At 39.8% G+C, this 16,260-nt stretch overlaps 1 protein-coding gene across 11 annotated transcripts in view; it reads left to right on the forward strand.

Moving 5' to 3' along the window:
- dnajc6 (DnaJ (Hsp40) homolog, subfamily C, member 6) overlaps nt 1–16,260 on the forward strand; it is an 80,483-nt gene that overhangs the window by 23,998 nt on the left and 40,225 nt on the right. For all 11 annotated transcript variants that reach the window (XM_061883706.1, XM_061883707.1, XM_061883708.1 and 8 more), the window contains one exon: nt 13,112–13,247. In XM_061883706.1, coding sequence (XP_061739690.1) covers nt 13,112–13,247 — 136 coding nt within the window. The remainder of the gene's footprint in view (nt 1–13,111; nt 13,248–16,260) is intronic.

Raw genomic sequence — 16,260 nt, forward strand, 5'->3', positions numbered from 1 at the left:
TCAATAAATAAAGGGTTTGTATGATCTGTATATCCAACATCATCTGGAACTTCGATTTATAAACTTAACAGGTTTTCGAGCAGGGTTCGTTAATAGAGAAGCTTGTATATCGAAGCAAACTTCTCCATACGAAACAATGTAAATATAAACAATATCTTCCAGCGTCGACAAAAGTCCATAATTTGGTAAAAGTTTGTACACTTTGAACACAACATTAAGTGATATTCAGTACTGTATAGTAAACAAACATAACAAATGGGAGATGGACAAACTTTCTATTTAATAACAAACGTAAAACAACTGCCGACATGCACACACACTGTCACTAGCTCCGTGGTGCTCTCAGTTTGAAATCACAACAATCCTCAACTTTAAAAGCCAGGTGGCTACAATGATTAGGAATTAAAAAATACAATCTACCTTATTGTTGGTTTATTTTCTTTGCTTGCAGCTGAAGAAAGGGAGAGTAGGAAAGCAGTGTCGACAAAGCTGTGGATGCGGAATTTTTCAAATCACACATTGCTTGTGCATTGCTTTCTTTACACTCATTGAGCGAGGAAAACTAGAAAAAAATTGTAAAAATGCTATTTAACACTTAAAAGGCACACTAAGGATCACTTAGCACAGTAGCTAGGAGCAGAACTGCTATTCTGGCTGAATAAGTACCGTAGATCGATAAGCTCGCTCACAATGGATGTGCTGCCGAGCACAAAATGATTGATTGATTGATACTTTTATTAGTAGATTGCACAGTTCAGTACATATTCCGTACAATTGACCACTAAATGGTAACACCCGAATAAGTTTTTCAACTTGTTAAAGTCGGGGTCCATGTTAGTCAATTCATGGTACGAATTGATGGATGAAACGTTTTTACACTAAGACAAGGTTTGTAATACACAGCATATTTTTATTCGGTCTGTGGTTCATAAATCGAGAATGTAGTATATGCGATATTTCAAAAATGATTTTAGATCAGAACTTGACACAATACAACTAACTCAAAGAACCTTCCAAAATAATATTCTACCATGTGAGATGTGACTAGTTCTGTCAGGCGTAAAAACCTTGCAGTGGAGTCAGCCTGTGTTCTTGGATGAATGTTCATGTGGAGCACAAGGCGCACAATGAACGAGGTTGTCGGATCGGGACTGACATGAGTGGGGGTGGGGGGGATCTTCTTGGTGTCAGATGTCTGTCGTGCTAGCCAGGCTTACCAAACAGGCTGTACTTAGTGTGAACACCACATATTGCCGCATCCATCTGGACTACACAGGGAGATACGGTATGCAGACAATTGGGGCAATTCTATCCTTTTAACAGTGTGAGGGCAGTTTGGACCAGGCCCTTTTCCTTTTCAGCACATGTGGCCCAGTGCACAAAATACTACAATCTGGCAAAGGAACGATTAGATGGGTGTGATGTGGAGGAACATGGCTTGGATGGACTGGAACAGAGATTGTCAGATCTAATGGTGAAAGTTAACATTTTAACTCATGCGATTAATCACAATACATTATTGTATTAATCATCCATCCATCCATTTTCTACCGCTTGTTCCCTTTTTTGGGGTCGCGGGGGGCGCTGGCGCCTATCTCAGCTACAATCGGGCGGAAGGCAGGGTACACCCTGGACAAGTCGCCACCTCATCACAGGGCCAACACAGCTAGACAGACAACATTCACACACTAGGGCCAATTTAGTGTTGCCAATCAACCTATCCCCAGGTGCATGTCTTTGGAAGTGGGAGGAAGCCGGAGTACCCGGAGGGAACCCACGCGTTCACGGGGAGAACATGCAAACTCCACACAGAAAGATCCCAAGCCTGGATTTGAACCCAGGACTGCAGGACCTTCGTATTGTGAGGCAGACGCACTAACCCCTCTGCCACCGTGAAGCCCTGTATTAATCATGTCTAAACAAAAATTTAGGGCCTAATCCAGGGGTCGGCAACCAAAAATGTTGAAGGAGCCATATTGGACCAATAATACAAAAAAACAAATTTGTCTGGAGCCGCAAAAAGTAAAAAAAACTGTATATAAGTGTTAGAATAAAGGCAACGCATGATTTAAGTGTCAATGTTAGCTATAACATCCTACGATCAAAAAGACTGTGTCGCAGGCTGAAGCAAATCTTCGTTGACAGAAATGTTGAAATTTTAATATTTATTCTACATATTTTTACAACATTAGACTGAAATAGTAAATCAGAGGCTACTCAGAAGGTAAGATAACTCCTGAAAATTACTGGCTTTCAATGGCCAAAGGTATAGATGTGTGTGTTCAACCGGCTGTCTTCTTTTAATACAAACCCCGTTTCCATATGAGTTGGAAAATTGTCTTAAATGTAAAAATAAATGGAATACAATGATTTGCAAATAATTTTCAACCCATATTCAGTTGAATATGCTACAAAGACAACATATTTTCCTAAAGGAACTCTCCTGAAGGAATCAATAAAGTACTATCTATCTATCTATCTATCTATCTATCTATTTGATGTTCAAACTGATAAACATTGTTTTTTTTTGCAAATAATCATTAACTTTAGAATGTGATGCCAGCAACACGTGACAAAGAAGTTGGTGGAGATGGCAATAAATACTGATAAAGTTGAGGAATGCTCATCAAACACTTATTTGGAACATCCCACAGGTGTGCAGGCTAATTGGGAACAGGTGGGTGCCATGATTGTAGGGGTGTAACGGTATGTGTATTTGTATCGAACCGTTTCGGTACGGGGGTTTCGGTTCGGCACGCGGGCGTACCGAACAAGTTCGGAAGCAGAAATCTTCACAAGCTGCTTTGCTTTCTGTCTCTGTCTCTGCCTCATTGTCCCGCCCACACAACCAACTGATTGGTTACATACAAGGCCAATCAGCAGTGCGTATTCAGAGTGATGTAACAGCCAATCAGCAGTGCGTATTCAGACTTCAGAACGATGTAGTCCATGCTTTAGAGTCAAGCAGATATTCGTCTAGCAGGGGAGGAGCGGACTCTACCCAAATTATACGAAACACTTCCCAGTCACAACTATTACAAACATCACTATGAGCCCGTTGACCTTCTAGAAACTTAAACTGCAGCTCAGCTCGCTCACAGTATAGGCTTGAGATGAAGGCTAATTAGCGTAACGTTAGCTATTTTTTCTGTGTGTGTGTGTAAGTGTGTGCGTGCGTGCATGTGCTTGTTTTAGCGGCAGCATAGCCCTGTCTGTCTGTTATTTCATTGAACTCCATTGTGTTTAGGGATGAATAGTCTCTCCTATTGCAATTGTACTATTTTTTCAGCAATAGTTACATTATTCATTAATAATGTAGCAGCCTAGTTTTGAATAGCAGGGTCCCTGCTATCACATGTTGATAAAAATACAACATTTACATAATAAAAGTCAACTACAGGCTTCCCAAATGCTGTAATAAATTAAGCATGATGAGTTGACATTAAACAGTTTCAGTGGAAACTGTTTAATGTTAAACTTTTTATATGTAGAAGAAAGGTTTTTTCATTTTATTTAATCAAAGAAACAACTTGAGGCAGTTTAATGTGGATTAACGTGGGCAGAATTATTATAGTGTTCCCAATGTTAAAAGGATAAAGCCATTGTTTACAAATTCGGTAAATGAATAACCAAAACATTTACATTTTGTTGATTTCTTACTGTACCGAAAATGAACCGAACCGTGACCTCTAAACCGAGGTACGTACCGAACCGAAATTTTTGTGTACCGTTACACCCCTACATGATTGGGTATAAAAGCAGCTTCCATGAAATGCTAATTAATTCACAAACAAGGATGGGGCGAGGATCACCAATTTGTAAGCAAATTGTCGAACGGTTTTAGAACAACATTCCTCAACGAGCTATTGCAAGGAATTTAGGGATTTTACCATCTACGGTCCGTAAAATCATCAAAAGTTTCAGAGAATCTGGAGAAATCACAGCATGTAAGCAATGATATTACGGACTTTTGATCCCTCAGGTGGTACTGCATCAAAAACCGACATCAGTGTGTAAAGGATATCACCACATGGGCTCAGGAACACTTAATAAAACCACTTCCAGTAACTAAAGTTGGTCGCTACATCTGTAAGTGCAAGTTAAAACTCTACTATGCAAAGCGAAAGCCATTCATCAACAACACCCAGGAACGCCGCCGGCTTCTCTGGGCCTGAACTCATCCAATATGGACTGATGCAAAGTGGAAAAGTGTTCTGTGGTCTGACGAGTCCACATTTCAAATTATATTTGGAAACTGTGGGCGTGGTGTCCTCCGGAACAAAGAGGAAAATAACCATCCGGATTGTTATAGGCGCAAAGTTCAAAGGCCAGCATCTGTGATCGAATGGGGGTGTATTAGTGCCCTAGGCATGGGTAACTTACACACATCTGTGAAGGCACCATTAATGGTGAATGGTCCATGCAGGTTTTGGAGCAACATATGTTGTCATCCAAGCAACGTTATCATGGACCCCCCTGCTTATTTCAGCAAAACAATGCCAAGCCACGTGTTACAACAGCGTGGCTTTGTAGTAAAAAAGTGCGGTTACTTTCCTGGCCCGCCTGCAGTTCAGAAATGTCTCCCATCGAAAATGTGTGGCGCATTATGAAGAATAATATACGACAGTGTAGACCCCGGACTGTTCAATGACTAAAACTCTGCATAAAACAAGAATGGGAAAGAATTCCACTTTCAAAGCTACAACAATTAGTTTCCTCAGTTCACAAACGTTTATTGAGTGTTGTTAAAAAAAAAAGTGATGTAATACAGTGGTGAACATGCCCTTTCTCAACTTCTTTGGCACGTGTTGCAGCCATGAAATTCTAAGTTAATTATTATTTGCAAAAAAAAACCCAAAAGTTTATGAGTTTGAACATCAAATATATTGTCTTTGTAGTACATTCAATTGAATATGGGTTGAAAAGGATATGCAAATCATTGTATTCTGATTATATTTACATCTAACACAATTTCCCAACTCATATGGAAACGGGGTTTGTAGATTTATTACAGTCTTTGGCAAACTAGATAATGTTTGCTGTGGTCTGGAGCAACATTGCACACAAACAACTATCTCCAATGCAGCCAATATTACATACAGATAATGTGTCATGAGACATGCAAAACTAAATTATACACAAAGAGGATCAAAGTAAATGATATTACATGAGCTCCAATAAAGCTACAAATTAGGCATAATGATGCAATATGTGAATACAGATAGCCTATTTAACATTTTAGCATTGATTAGGTTGCAGTCCTGCACTGACCAGATATGCCTGATTGGCATTCCAACAAGTCAATAACATCAACGAAGCTCACCTTCATGCATTCAGGCACAGCATAGAAGGTTTGGTGGACAAAATGAGACAAATAAGGAGTGAAAGATTTTACATGTAAACAAACTGTTGCATCACAGTCCACACTATGGTGAGTTCAAGAACTGCCGAAATGAGTAGGACAAAACGATGTTCACCAAAAACTCTCATCAGTGAAGCATACACACACACATATTAAACGGTGGGTTTTCTAACAATTGGTAACGTTTGTGTCATGTTTGTCCTCAAACAAAAAACATACTAAATAAATAAAAAAAAAATTCTTTATCTTTTTCTTTTTTCAATTATTTTTTAAAAATGATTTAGGGACCCACTATGGCGGCACTAAAAAGCCGCATGCGGCTCGAGAGCCGCAGGTTGCTGACCCCGACCTAATCTAATAAAGGTTTGCGTGTAATAAAGCACATGCAAAGTGATACCACATGCAAAGCTGATCTAATAAACATGTCCACAGAGGATTGCGTCTCTTTGGTCAGCAAAATAAGGGGCACGATCCATTTACCGTGTTTGTCTTCATGAATATGCAGGATATATGCTGATCTATATTACTGGGAGAGTCATTCAGCACACGCAGTTTGATTTATTAAGAATACAACTCAACTGCGAACGCTATTTATTTAGCACGTCTGAAAAGTTAGTGCAAACTTTTGACCATTTTTACATGTGACCAGTAGAGGGTGATAAAACTACATCATAGGTTTAATTGGGATGAGCCACGTGTCCAATGTTTGATGTGGATGTTGTCTAATTTGTATATGTGTAAACATCTGTATTTTATTGTGTGAATGTATTAACACTAAACTTTCTGTTTTAATTATGTAAAATACTCAATGGACATTATAGTTTTGTAATGTTAATTTAATGTTTATATTTCAGTCATACAAATCTAAATTAAGGTAGAAGTGTAAAGAAATACAACTAAGGAAGGAGAAACATCAGTCCTAAACAAAACTTCTGGAGCTTCTGTTTCTTCATGCTGTTAACTATCTGTACACACTGGAAACGAGTAGCGAGGGCAGAATAATTAATTAAAGGCCTACTGAAATGAGATTTTCTTATTCAAACGGGAATAGCAGGTCCATTCTATGTGTCATACTTGATCATTTTGCGATATCGCCATATTTTTGCTGAAAGGATTTAGTAGAGAACATCGGCAATAAAGTTCGCAACTTTTGGTCGCTAATAGAAAAGCCCTGCCTTTGCCGGAAGTATGTGCGCGTGACGTCACGAGTTGCAGGGCTCCACACATATTCACATTGTTTATAATGGGAGCCACCAGCAGTAAGAGCAATTCGGACCGAGAAAGCGACAATTTCCCCATTAATATGAGCGAGGGTGAAAGATTCGTGAATTAGGATATTGATAGTGAAGAACTGGAAAAAAAGAAAAAAAAAGCGACGGCTCCGGGCGGCGGCAGTGTGAGCGTTTCAGATGTAATTAGACACATATACTAGTATAATTCTGGAAGATCCCTTATCTGCTTATTGTTTTAATAGTGTTTTAGTGAGATTTTAAAGATTGTAAAGACATACCTCGAGGTCGGATGGCTGCGGTGAACACAAAGTGTCTCAGAGAGAAGCCGAGGAGCCAAGCTCACTGCTGCCTTTTAAACAGCTGCTGCAGGACGACGAATAATCCAATGATTTCTCCGGTAAGATATATATGACAATTTCCCCATCCAAAAACATGCTGGTTGACGTAGAGAAAACATGTTCGCTTGACCGGTCTGTGTTAAAGCTTCACAACAAACAAAGAAACACCGGCTGTGTTTCAGTGCTAAAGACAGCTGCAATCCACCGCTTTCCACCAACAGCATTGTTCTTTATAGTCTCCATTATTAAATGAACAAATCGCAAAAGATTCAGCAACACAGATGTCCAAAATACAGTGGAATTATGCGGTTAAAGCAGACGACTTTTAGCCGCGAGTGCTGCAGCTGCTAATATTTCCTGACAGTCCGTGACGTCACTCGTACGCGTCATCATTCCGCGACGTTTTCAACAAGACACTCGCGGGAAATTTAAAATTGCAATTTAGTAAACTAAAAAGGCCGTATTGGCATGTGTTGCAATGTTAATATTTCAACATTGATATATAAACTATCAGACTGTGTGGTCTGTAGTAGTGGGTTTCAGTAGGCCTTTAATTGACAGTGCAGTGTGAAAGCCGATGTGAAGTGAAGTGAATTATATTTATATAGCGCTTTTCTCTAGTAACTCAAAGCACTTTACATAGTGAAACCCATTATCTAAGTTACATTTGAACCAGTGTGGGTGGCACTGGGAGCAGGTGGGTAAAGTGTCTTGCCCAAGGACAAAACGGCAGTAACTAGGATGGCAGAAGCGGGGATCAAACCTGGAACCCTCAAGTTGCTGGCACGGCCAGTCTACCAACCGAGCTATACCGATATATATGTGTTTGTTTTGTAATTAAGTAAACACGGTCTCATAGGAATATAACCTGCAGAGACTCTTTCTGACAAAGCATCCACATTTCGATATAGGGCTCCTAAGCCCTTGGGCTTTTGAAACTGTGGCTCTCTTCATTATGCAGTTGAATAGCTCTGATATATGGACTGTCAAAAAAACAAAACAAATATATATATATATATATATATATATATATATATATATATATATATATATATATATATATTGTCTATTCAGCAATATAATTTTACAGCTGCTGGATGACTTAAGAGGTTGATTGATTTGTTTTGTGTCTGCTCTAAAATTACGTTACTTTTTTCACCTAGTGGAAATATTAACATATTTCTAATGTGAAAAAAAAAAAATATTTCATTGTGCATTTTCTTTTTCACATTTGGAGTTAGTGCCACAGCCTCTCCCATGAGCGCACCATTGTGTGCAAAAAAACAAAAATACAATGTAGATGCACAGCAGGACTTCTTTTAAAATGCCTCAAGAAAGTAGTACATGTTTGAAAACATAGCAAAACGCCACAGGTTGGATCATAATAAGATGAATGTGCACATTGCGCAGTAAATGATAGTGTTTCCGTAGTGAAAGCCCTGTATAATACACGCAAAAATCTCATTTAAATAAGGTGGTCTGCCCCACTTCTCAATTGCGCATGCAGTCTTAGGAAAATCCGACGCAACACACCTTTGAATAGTACATGCAATTTTATTGCTTGCACACACTGTTTAGGGCATGGTATTTGGATCTTAGTAAATCAGACCCTAATTGTGCAATTTATTTTTACTGCACATGCTCCTTTACCTTAACCACAAATGGTTTCCTGAAAGTGCATAATTTACTTCAAAATGCACCTTGATGGTACTTTAGATAAAGCTATTAACAACTTTTGAATAAATAAATGTAGTGCATTTACGTAACACATTTAATAAACATTTGTGTATGACATTCTGACAATAACATTACATATGTGTTTAAATATTAAGGTATTTTTGAAGTTATTTGAAATTATGCATGCATGTAATTGACTGTGCTTAATCACAATTAATACCAAACAGAAAGTGTAGTTCATTTTATTAAAACATGTAATCGTTTGACAGCAATAATGTAAAACAAATTTATTTGCAAAGGGTAAATTATGTTATAATTGTATTTGTGTCAAAATGTTGACGTCACTGTGGTCCTTGACTTAACAAGGCAAAGCACACTGTCATTATTTGTTTTTTAACTTGTGAGTGAGCTTAAATGTACTCTCACACAGCATCATGCTAATCTTTAAGATGTTATGATTTGGTATCTGAATCTGGAGAAACAGATTTTGATGCAAGCAATGGTTGTCACTAAGTATGAAAGTGCAAACAGAATGTATTTCTTTTGGGCAAGTTCTTTTTTTTTTTTATAGGCATTGGCTAGTTAACCCTTAGCTCTCTTTATGTACAAGTTCTGGCAGAAAAGTTTCTTGGCCAGTGTCACTGATGAAATGTTTCAAATCCAAATTGTTTTCTTTGAAAAGTTGTCCTCCTGGAGTCTTAACACACTTCCCTAGCCTTCTCTGCATCCTTCATTTGTGCACTTTATGATGGAAACTTTCTGGAGACCTACGCAGCTCCATTTTCACGGCCAACTTAAAGTATTTTACATCTTTAAATCGCCCGAGATCATCCATCCATCCATCAATTTTCTACCGCTTATTCCCTTTGCGGTCGCGGGGGGTGCTGGTGCCTATCTCAGATACAATTGGGCGGAAGGCGGGGTACACCCCGGACAAGTCGCCACCCCCGCCTGATATCAGTGTTTCTTAACCGTAGGGCCCATTGTTGGGCTGCGAGCGCCCCCTAAAGGGCCGCCGAAATATATATGTTTCTCAGCTGTGGTCTGTATGGGCCACATGGATTCTCAGTTGTAATACACTTTTCCACCACTTTAGGCAATAATGACAATCTCAAAGAAAAAGAAGAAGTCTGCAAATAAACTCAAGTTTCTCAAGCGTCAAAAATATGACTCAAGTGGTGAAGCTTTTTTTTTGTCAGTTATTGATGAATCCCTTTGTTTGCTGTATATTTAGTAGGTTAGATATAATTATTGAATATGATTAAAACCAAGAGTAAGATTACTAATTCAGTGTCAATATTTGAGTGGAAAAGTCATGCCCCAAGGCCAAAAAGGTTAAGACCTCCTGTCCGAGATGACTTTTTTGAAATCAGTCCTCGCCAGGTCGGGATGGTGATGGTCTGGATGTTTTTTTCGTTGTCATGGTGACGCAGCCATGAGTCGTCCTGCCGCAACTGTCGCCTCTTCTTGTCAATCTGAATGAAGCAAAGGACGCATGATTTTGTTTTGGAGACGTGCGGGTTGATTGTGTCAAGAAATCGCAATAGATGATGCCCCTCATTTTGAAGAATGGTATTAACAGTCCTTGAACTTTTCTGACCGATAGAAAAATCTGAGAAAGCTTTAATTTGTAGTAAAAAGATGAGAGTTTGTCCTTTATGTAAATGTCTACATCTGTGTCTTAGGCCTACATCTCTGCTGCACACTCTTCTTAATAGATATTCTGTCAGCTAATTTCCAAAATGGCTTGCATGGGCATGGCTTCTGCTTGTGAAGTGTTATGACTTGTACACACAGCAAACTGTGCAACTGCTCCTTCAGAATCTGGTACAAATGAAATCCCTGCGCAAAGATACAATGTAGACTGAATGGCTTCCTGAGCAGAAAATACACTTAACCCACCCATCGGTTTGTGTGTCTGTGTATGTGCAGTAATGTGAGCTGGGTCTGTCTGCATGCATGAGTAAATGTGAGTGTCTCCCTCTAATAGTCGTTCACCTGTGTAGCGTGAAGTATACCGGACCAAAAGCACAATTCACTTGATAGACAACGTGTGTGATGATAAAACGTATTTTGCAAAATAAGCTTTGAATCTTGCTTAAAGAAAAGCGCTTAATTTGTTTCTGTTTAGTTTGCAGTTGCATGTTGTTGTTTTGACCACAAATGCTGTGCTCTAAAGTGACCTTTGGTTGCTGTCCAGTCCTCGACTAGGAGCAGCCAGTAGAAAGAAGCAAAGACATTTCTGGTAGACTACAAACACAAAACACATCTGTTGTACAATTTCAGGTTTCACAATAAAGTACACACAACTCGTAACATTCAAAGACGAGAAAGCTTGATTAGCTGTTGCCTCCCAAAAGTCTATGGCTATGTTCATACTGCTAATCATTTCCTATTTTTTCATGTATCAGACTGTTTTACATCAGTGTGAACAGTAGAAAGTCAAAAACCAACAGATCCGATCCAGGCCTGTGCTTTAAGAAAAATGCAATTATTAGTAAGTACTAAAAACACAACTATGGATAAGTGTACACAGCCAAGATAAAACACAATTTGTAGGAATTTATTACAAAATGTACCCCCGCCTTCCGCCCGAAAACAGCTGAGATAGGCTCCAGGGCCCCACACCCCCGTGACCCCGTTAAGGACAAGCAGGTAGTAAATGGATGGACCGGTGTAGTTATTTCACTTACATTCGTTGACGCGAATTGGGCGGTTTTAACTTTGCTAAGCCAGCCAAGTATACATGTCAACGTATCTACCGTATTTTTCGGAGTATAAGTCGCACCTGCCGAAAGTGCATAATAAAGAAGGAAAAAAACATGTATAAGTCGCATTTTTTGAGGAAATTTATTTGATAAAACCCAACACCAAGAATAGACACTTTAAAGAATAGTGAACAACAGGCTGAATAAGTGTACGTTATATGACGCATAAATAACCAACTGAGAAGGTGCCTGGTATGTTAACGTAACATATTATGGTAAGAGTCATTCAAATAACTATAACTTATAGAACAGGCTATACGTTTACCAAACAATCTGTCACTCCTAATTGCTAAATCCAATGAAATCTTATACGTCTAGTCTCTTACGTGAATGAGCTAAATAATATTATTTGATATTTTACGGTAACGTGTTAATAATTTCACACATAAGTCGCTCCTGAGTATAAGTCGCACCCCCGGCCAAACTATAAAAAAAACTGCGACTTATAGTCCGAAAATTACGGTACATGTGCATAACAGGGGCGCTGGTTAACTCATGAGAGTAGTGTAAGTGTGTTTGCGAGAATGGCAACGTGTTGGCTGAGTGACGTCAGTGAGTGAGTGGGGCAGTAAAGACAGAGAGAGGTAGCGTGTGCACTGTGCAGTAGAGTGATGAACGAGTCTGGTTGTGTCCTGCAAAACTAATGATAGCAACCAGATTGTCTTGAATCGCAGGCCTCGAATTATAACCGGAAAGCGGAACTTAGTAGACTCATTGCCGGGTAAAGAGAAGGGTGTTACCCCTGACGAAAACATCCGCCCTGGAAGGAAGTGAAGTGAAGTGAATTATATTTATATAGCGTTTTTCTCTAGTGACTCAAAGCGCTTTACATAGTGAAACCCAATGTCTAAGTTACATTTAAACCAGTGTGGGTGGCACCGGGAGCAGGTGGGTAAAGTGTCTTGCCCAAGGACACAACGGCAGTGACTAGGATGGCGGAAGCGGGGATCGAACCTGGAACCCTCGAGTTGTTGGCACGGCTGCTCTACCAACCGAACTATACCGTCTGCCCTGTGCTCCTCGACTATGGCCAACATTATTACCTGTCGCTCTTTATAACTCCTTGTGCAGATTTGAATGCTTATTATTTAAATGTTTACCTACGTTTTAAGCAAAGGTGGTAATACTAATCTCCACCTTGCAGAGTTGCGCCTCCCTGTTTAAAGCGTTACTTCTATTGATAGTTTCAAAGCCTAAATACCTCCATATAACGCTTCATGTACCCTTATCAGTAGAAATGTGTTTTTTTGCCATTCTTCCTTTCCAAGATTTTATTGTTTGTATGCGCCTCGGTTCTGTAGTTACTGTCGCACAGCGGCATTCGGATGAAAGAACGGTACCGTTATTTTTCAAAGGTAGTATAGTACCGATTTTAATGAATTAGTATTATGGTACTTTATTAGTACTGGTATACCGTACAACCCTACCACAAACTACTTTTTTACACCCCATTTATTACTCATATAAATATCAAACCAACACTTGAAATTTCACCTTTAAAAGTGTTTGTGATTTTATCATGAGTATGTATTTTGCTAGTGTCCAATGCTTTTTAAAGGCAGATAGATTTAACTGAATGGTAAAATGTGGTTATATTTACGACTATATCAATTTTCCAAACAAATCTAAGCTACTGAAAGTGAAGGCGCCTCATGGTAAATGCCATGTTTTTGTGAAACCTGTAACTTTCTTTTAGTTTTGGATACTGATTTGCTTAACCTTTTCTTTCTCCAGATATGGATGCCAATTATGGCGGAGGACTGTTGGATATGGTGAAGGGCGGAGCTGGAAAGTTCTTCAGTAACTTCAAAGACAACCTCAAGGACACGCTAAAAGACACTTCCACCAAGGTCATGCATCAGGTTGCTACGTAAGTCCCATCTGCACATACATACGCTGCGGGAAAGAAATACTGATTAGATCACCTACTGATTTAAGTTCAACCCTTTTCTGTATCAACAAACTTTGTTGATACAGAATATCAACAAACTATCCCGAAAGAAGAACAGTTAATAAGAGGTTAAAAATCAACTTTGTTGAGTGAAATAACTGTTTGATACCTGAGCAAACTGTGACTTAGGTCATATGTTGGGTCACCAGGGTTGCACACATTTCGAGAGGCATGCCAGTCCACTCCTTTTTACAGACACAGTATTTTTTGTGATACTTTATGTTGCAAGCATAACTTGAGTTAGGAGTCCAATCCGCCGTAAATTGAATAGTATTCGTCCACAGCCCACAACAAAAGATTGACACAATGCTGCCCTCCTACAACCAGAGCTTGGAAAGTAAGTTCAAAGGAGAAGATGTGGCTGACCAAATCAGAGAAACAAACCATTTAAAACTTGTCCTATCAGTTAGCAGTCATGGCGGCGAGTCACATCACAAGGACATTTTTAGCCATAAAAATATGAAAAAGGCTCTACTAGACATTTTTCAGTTCGTTCTGTCTCCTGACTCAACAAACTGGATGACCAACAATTTGATTTTTTTGTACACAAACACAGCTTGCTGTCAACTCTGACCTCTCTGTTCAGTCACTCAAATACGTCCATATGCGACATAAACAACGATTTCTTATTTGTTATTGTTACACGACAGAGGAGCAGCCCGTAGGAGACTCTTACAAAAGTCTGCCCACCAAGGTAATGTTATTACATTACTTTGTGAAAATACTGTAGTTGTTTGTAGTATATGCTATTGTAATGGATTTCAAACAATATTTCCCATCTAAAAGTTGTTAGTTTTTTTAAAAGAGTTATACATGTGAAAATTGTGGTGTTTCGGGAGGGCAAAACACAGTATAAATTGATTTCAACTTATTTCAATGATCAGGGGCTGACTAGAGATAGTGTTACAAGCTTTGTCATGGAATGCAATGTGCTCGTAAATTGAGGTACTATTGTACTCTCCAAAACCTGAAAGTTGTAAAGCTGACACTTCTTGACTCAAAGTTCCAGCTCTCATTGAATAAGATTCTGGTTTGGAGACTGTCTAGTACACTCCAGGAAATTGACTCGCTTCTTCTTTGTTGCCTTGGCGTTCATTGTCACGCTCTGAGAGATTTGTACGTACGATTCCACGGTACATGGTCCCGTTCAGTGGTCAAGTTTTCCTGTAATCTTAGGAGTGAGACAACCTCCATGTTTGACAATAAGGATTGTGTTTTTTCTCATTTGACCACATAACATCTCTGAAGTATTATGATGTAACAGGGGATAACAGGATCTAAATCCATTGCGGTGAAATGTGTTTCTAATGATTTTCTTGGGTCACAAATCCCTTGTGATCATGAACCAGCCATGTCTTTCTGGGCCGATCCCCTAACTTTTATCAGAATCGTCCTTACCCCACAGAGCTTTTCAAGTTATTGAGCCAACAATGGTCTCATTATCACTAAGCTTTTGCTGAAGGCACATGACTAATTTGGTTGCTTCATGGGCGCATAACAAGTCTGTGTGAGTCTTGCTGGATGGTAAGGGATTCAATACTTCATTCACTTCACTCAATCAAAAACATGTTTATCTAATAATGCACCTTTCTGGATTTTTTGTTGATATCTTATCCCTCTCTTTTGAATTAAACCTGCCAGAAAATGTACTACCCATGTCAACTGACTAACAAAAAGAATATCATAATTTTGGTGTCATTCTTTGAGTGTTTTAATACAGACTCAATGGTTATAGATGTGAACCACATCAGTTTGGATCAGGGGTACCAGAGTCTGGCACAGCTCGGTCCAGTCCGTGTGTTTGTGCACTGGGACCACAAAGAGGGCTCTGTTGTTTGAATCACGCACCCACATTTCCTCTTGCTGTTGACTCAGCAAGTCTGATGATTATTCCTTCCTCGCGTCTCCCCCTTTGAAACCTGCATTCCCCTGTCTTCTAGCTTGTTTCTTGTTGTTTTCAGCTGTGTTGCTCGCCGGTTCACTATATGTCGCTCCTCCTCAAGGCTGAATTATTCATAGTAGCTTATTGTGCCAAATGGTTGGTGCACTGCTAAGTAAGGAAGGTTTCATTTCATTGCTCCTGTGTGTATTGCATGTCTGTTCAATGTATATACAGCACGCGTGTAGGAGGTCTGGACAATGAGGGCGGTACAGCGCTATACCAACCGGCAATAAATCCTGCAAAGACAACGAGCACTTGGAAAGCTCCATTCAACCACCCATTTTCTAAACTGTATTGGCAAATAGATGACATGTAATTTATAGTAAATACGGTAATATACTTCAATCAAAGTAATACTTATTAAATCCAGATAACCACATTGCTCCAACTGTATGAGATTAAGCATTTCATTAGCGAAACAAATCGGTTGGCGTTAAACGTGTCACTGATGCAAAATAAAGCCTGGTACGGGGTACTCATTGACTGACACAAAATAGCAGGCGTGTCCAAACTTGTTTTCCCGCAGAAGGCTGGGTACAGAAACATCCAATTAAAAATTATCCATCCATCCATCTTCTTCCTCTTATTTGAGGTTGGGTCGAGGGGTCAGCAGCCTAAGCAAGAAAGCCCAGACTTCCCTCTCCCCAGCCACTTCGTCCAGTTCCTCCCGGGGGATCCCGAGGCGTTCCTAACGTGTCCTGGGTCTTCCCCGTGGCCTCCTACCGGTCGGACGTGCCCTAAACACCTCCTTCGGGAGGCGCTCAGGTGGCATCCTGACCAGATGCCCGAGCCACCTCATCTGGCTCCTCTCGATGGAAGAGCACTCCTCCCGGATGCCAGAGCCTCTCAACCTATCTCTCAGGGAGAGCCCCGCCACCCGGCGGAGGAAGCTCATTTCGGCCGCTTGTACCCGTGATCTTGTCCTTTCGGTCATAACCCAAAGCTCATTACCACAGGTGAGGATGGGAACGTAGATTGAGCGGTAAATTG

The sequence above is a fragment of the Nerophis ophidion genome, linkage group LG22 (genome assembly GCF_033978795.1).
Source record: "Nerophis ophidion isolate RoL-2023_Sa linkage group LG22, RoL_Noph_v1.0, whole genome shotgun sequence".
Classification (NCBI taxonomy): domain Eukaryota; kingdom Metazoa; phylum Chordata; class Actinopteri; order Syngnathiformes; family Syngnathidae; genus Nerophis; species Nerophis ophidion.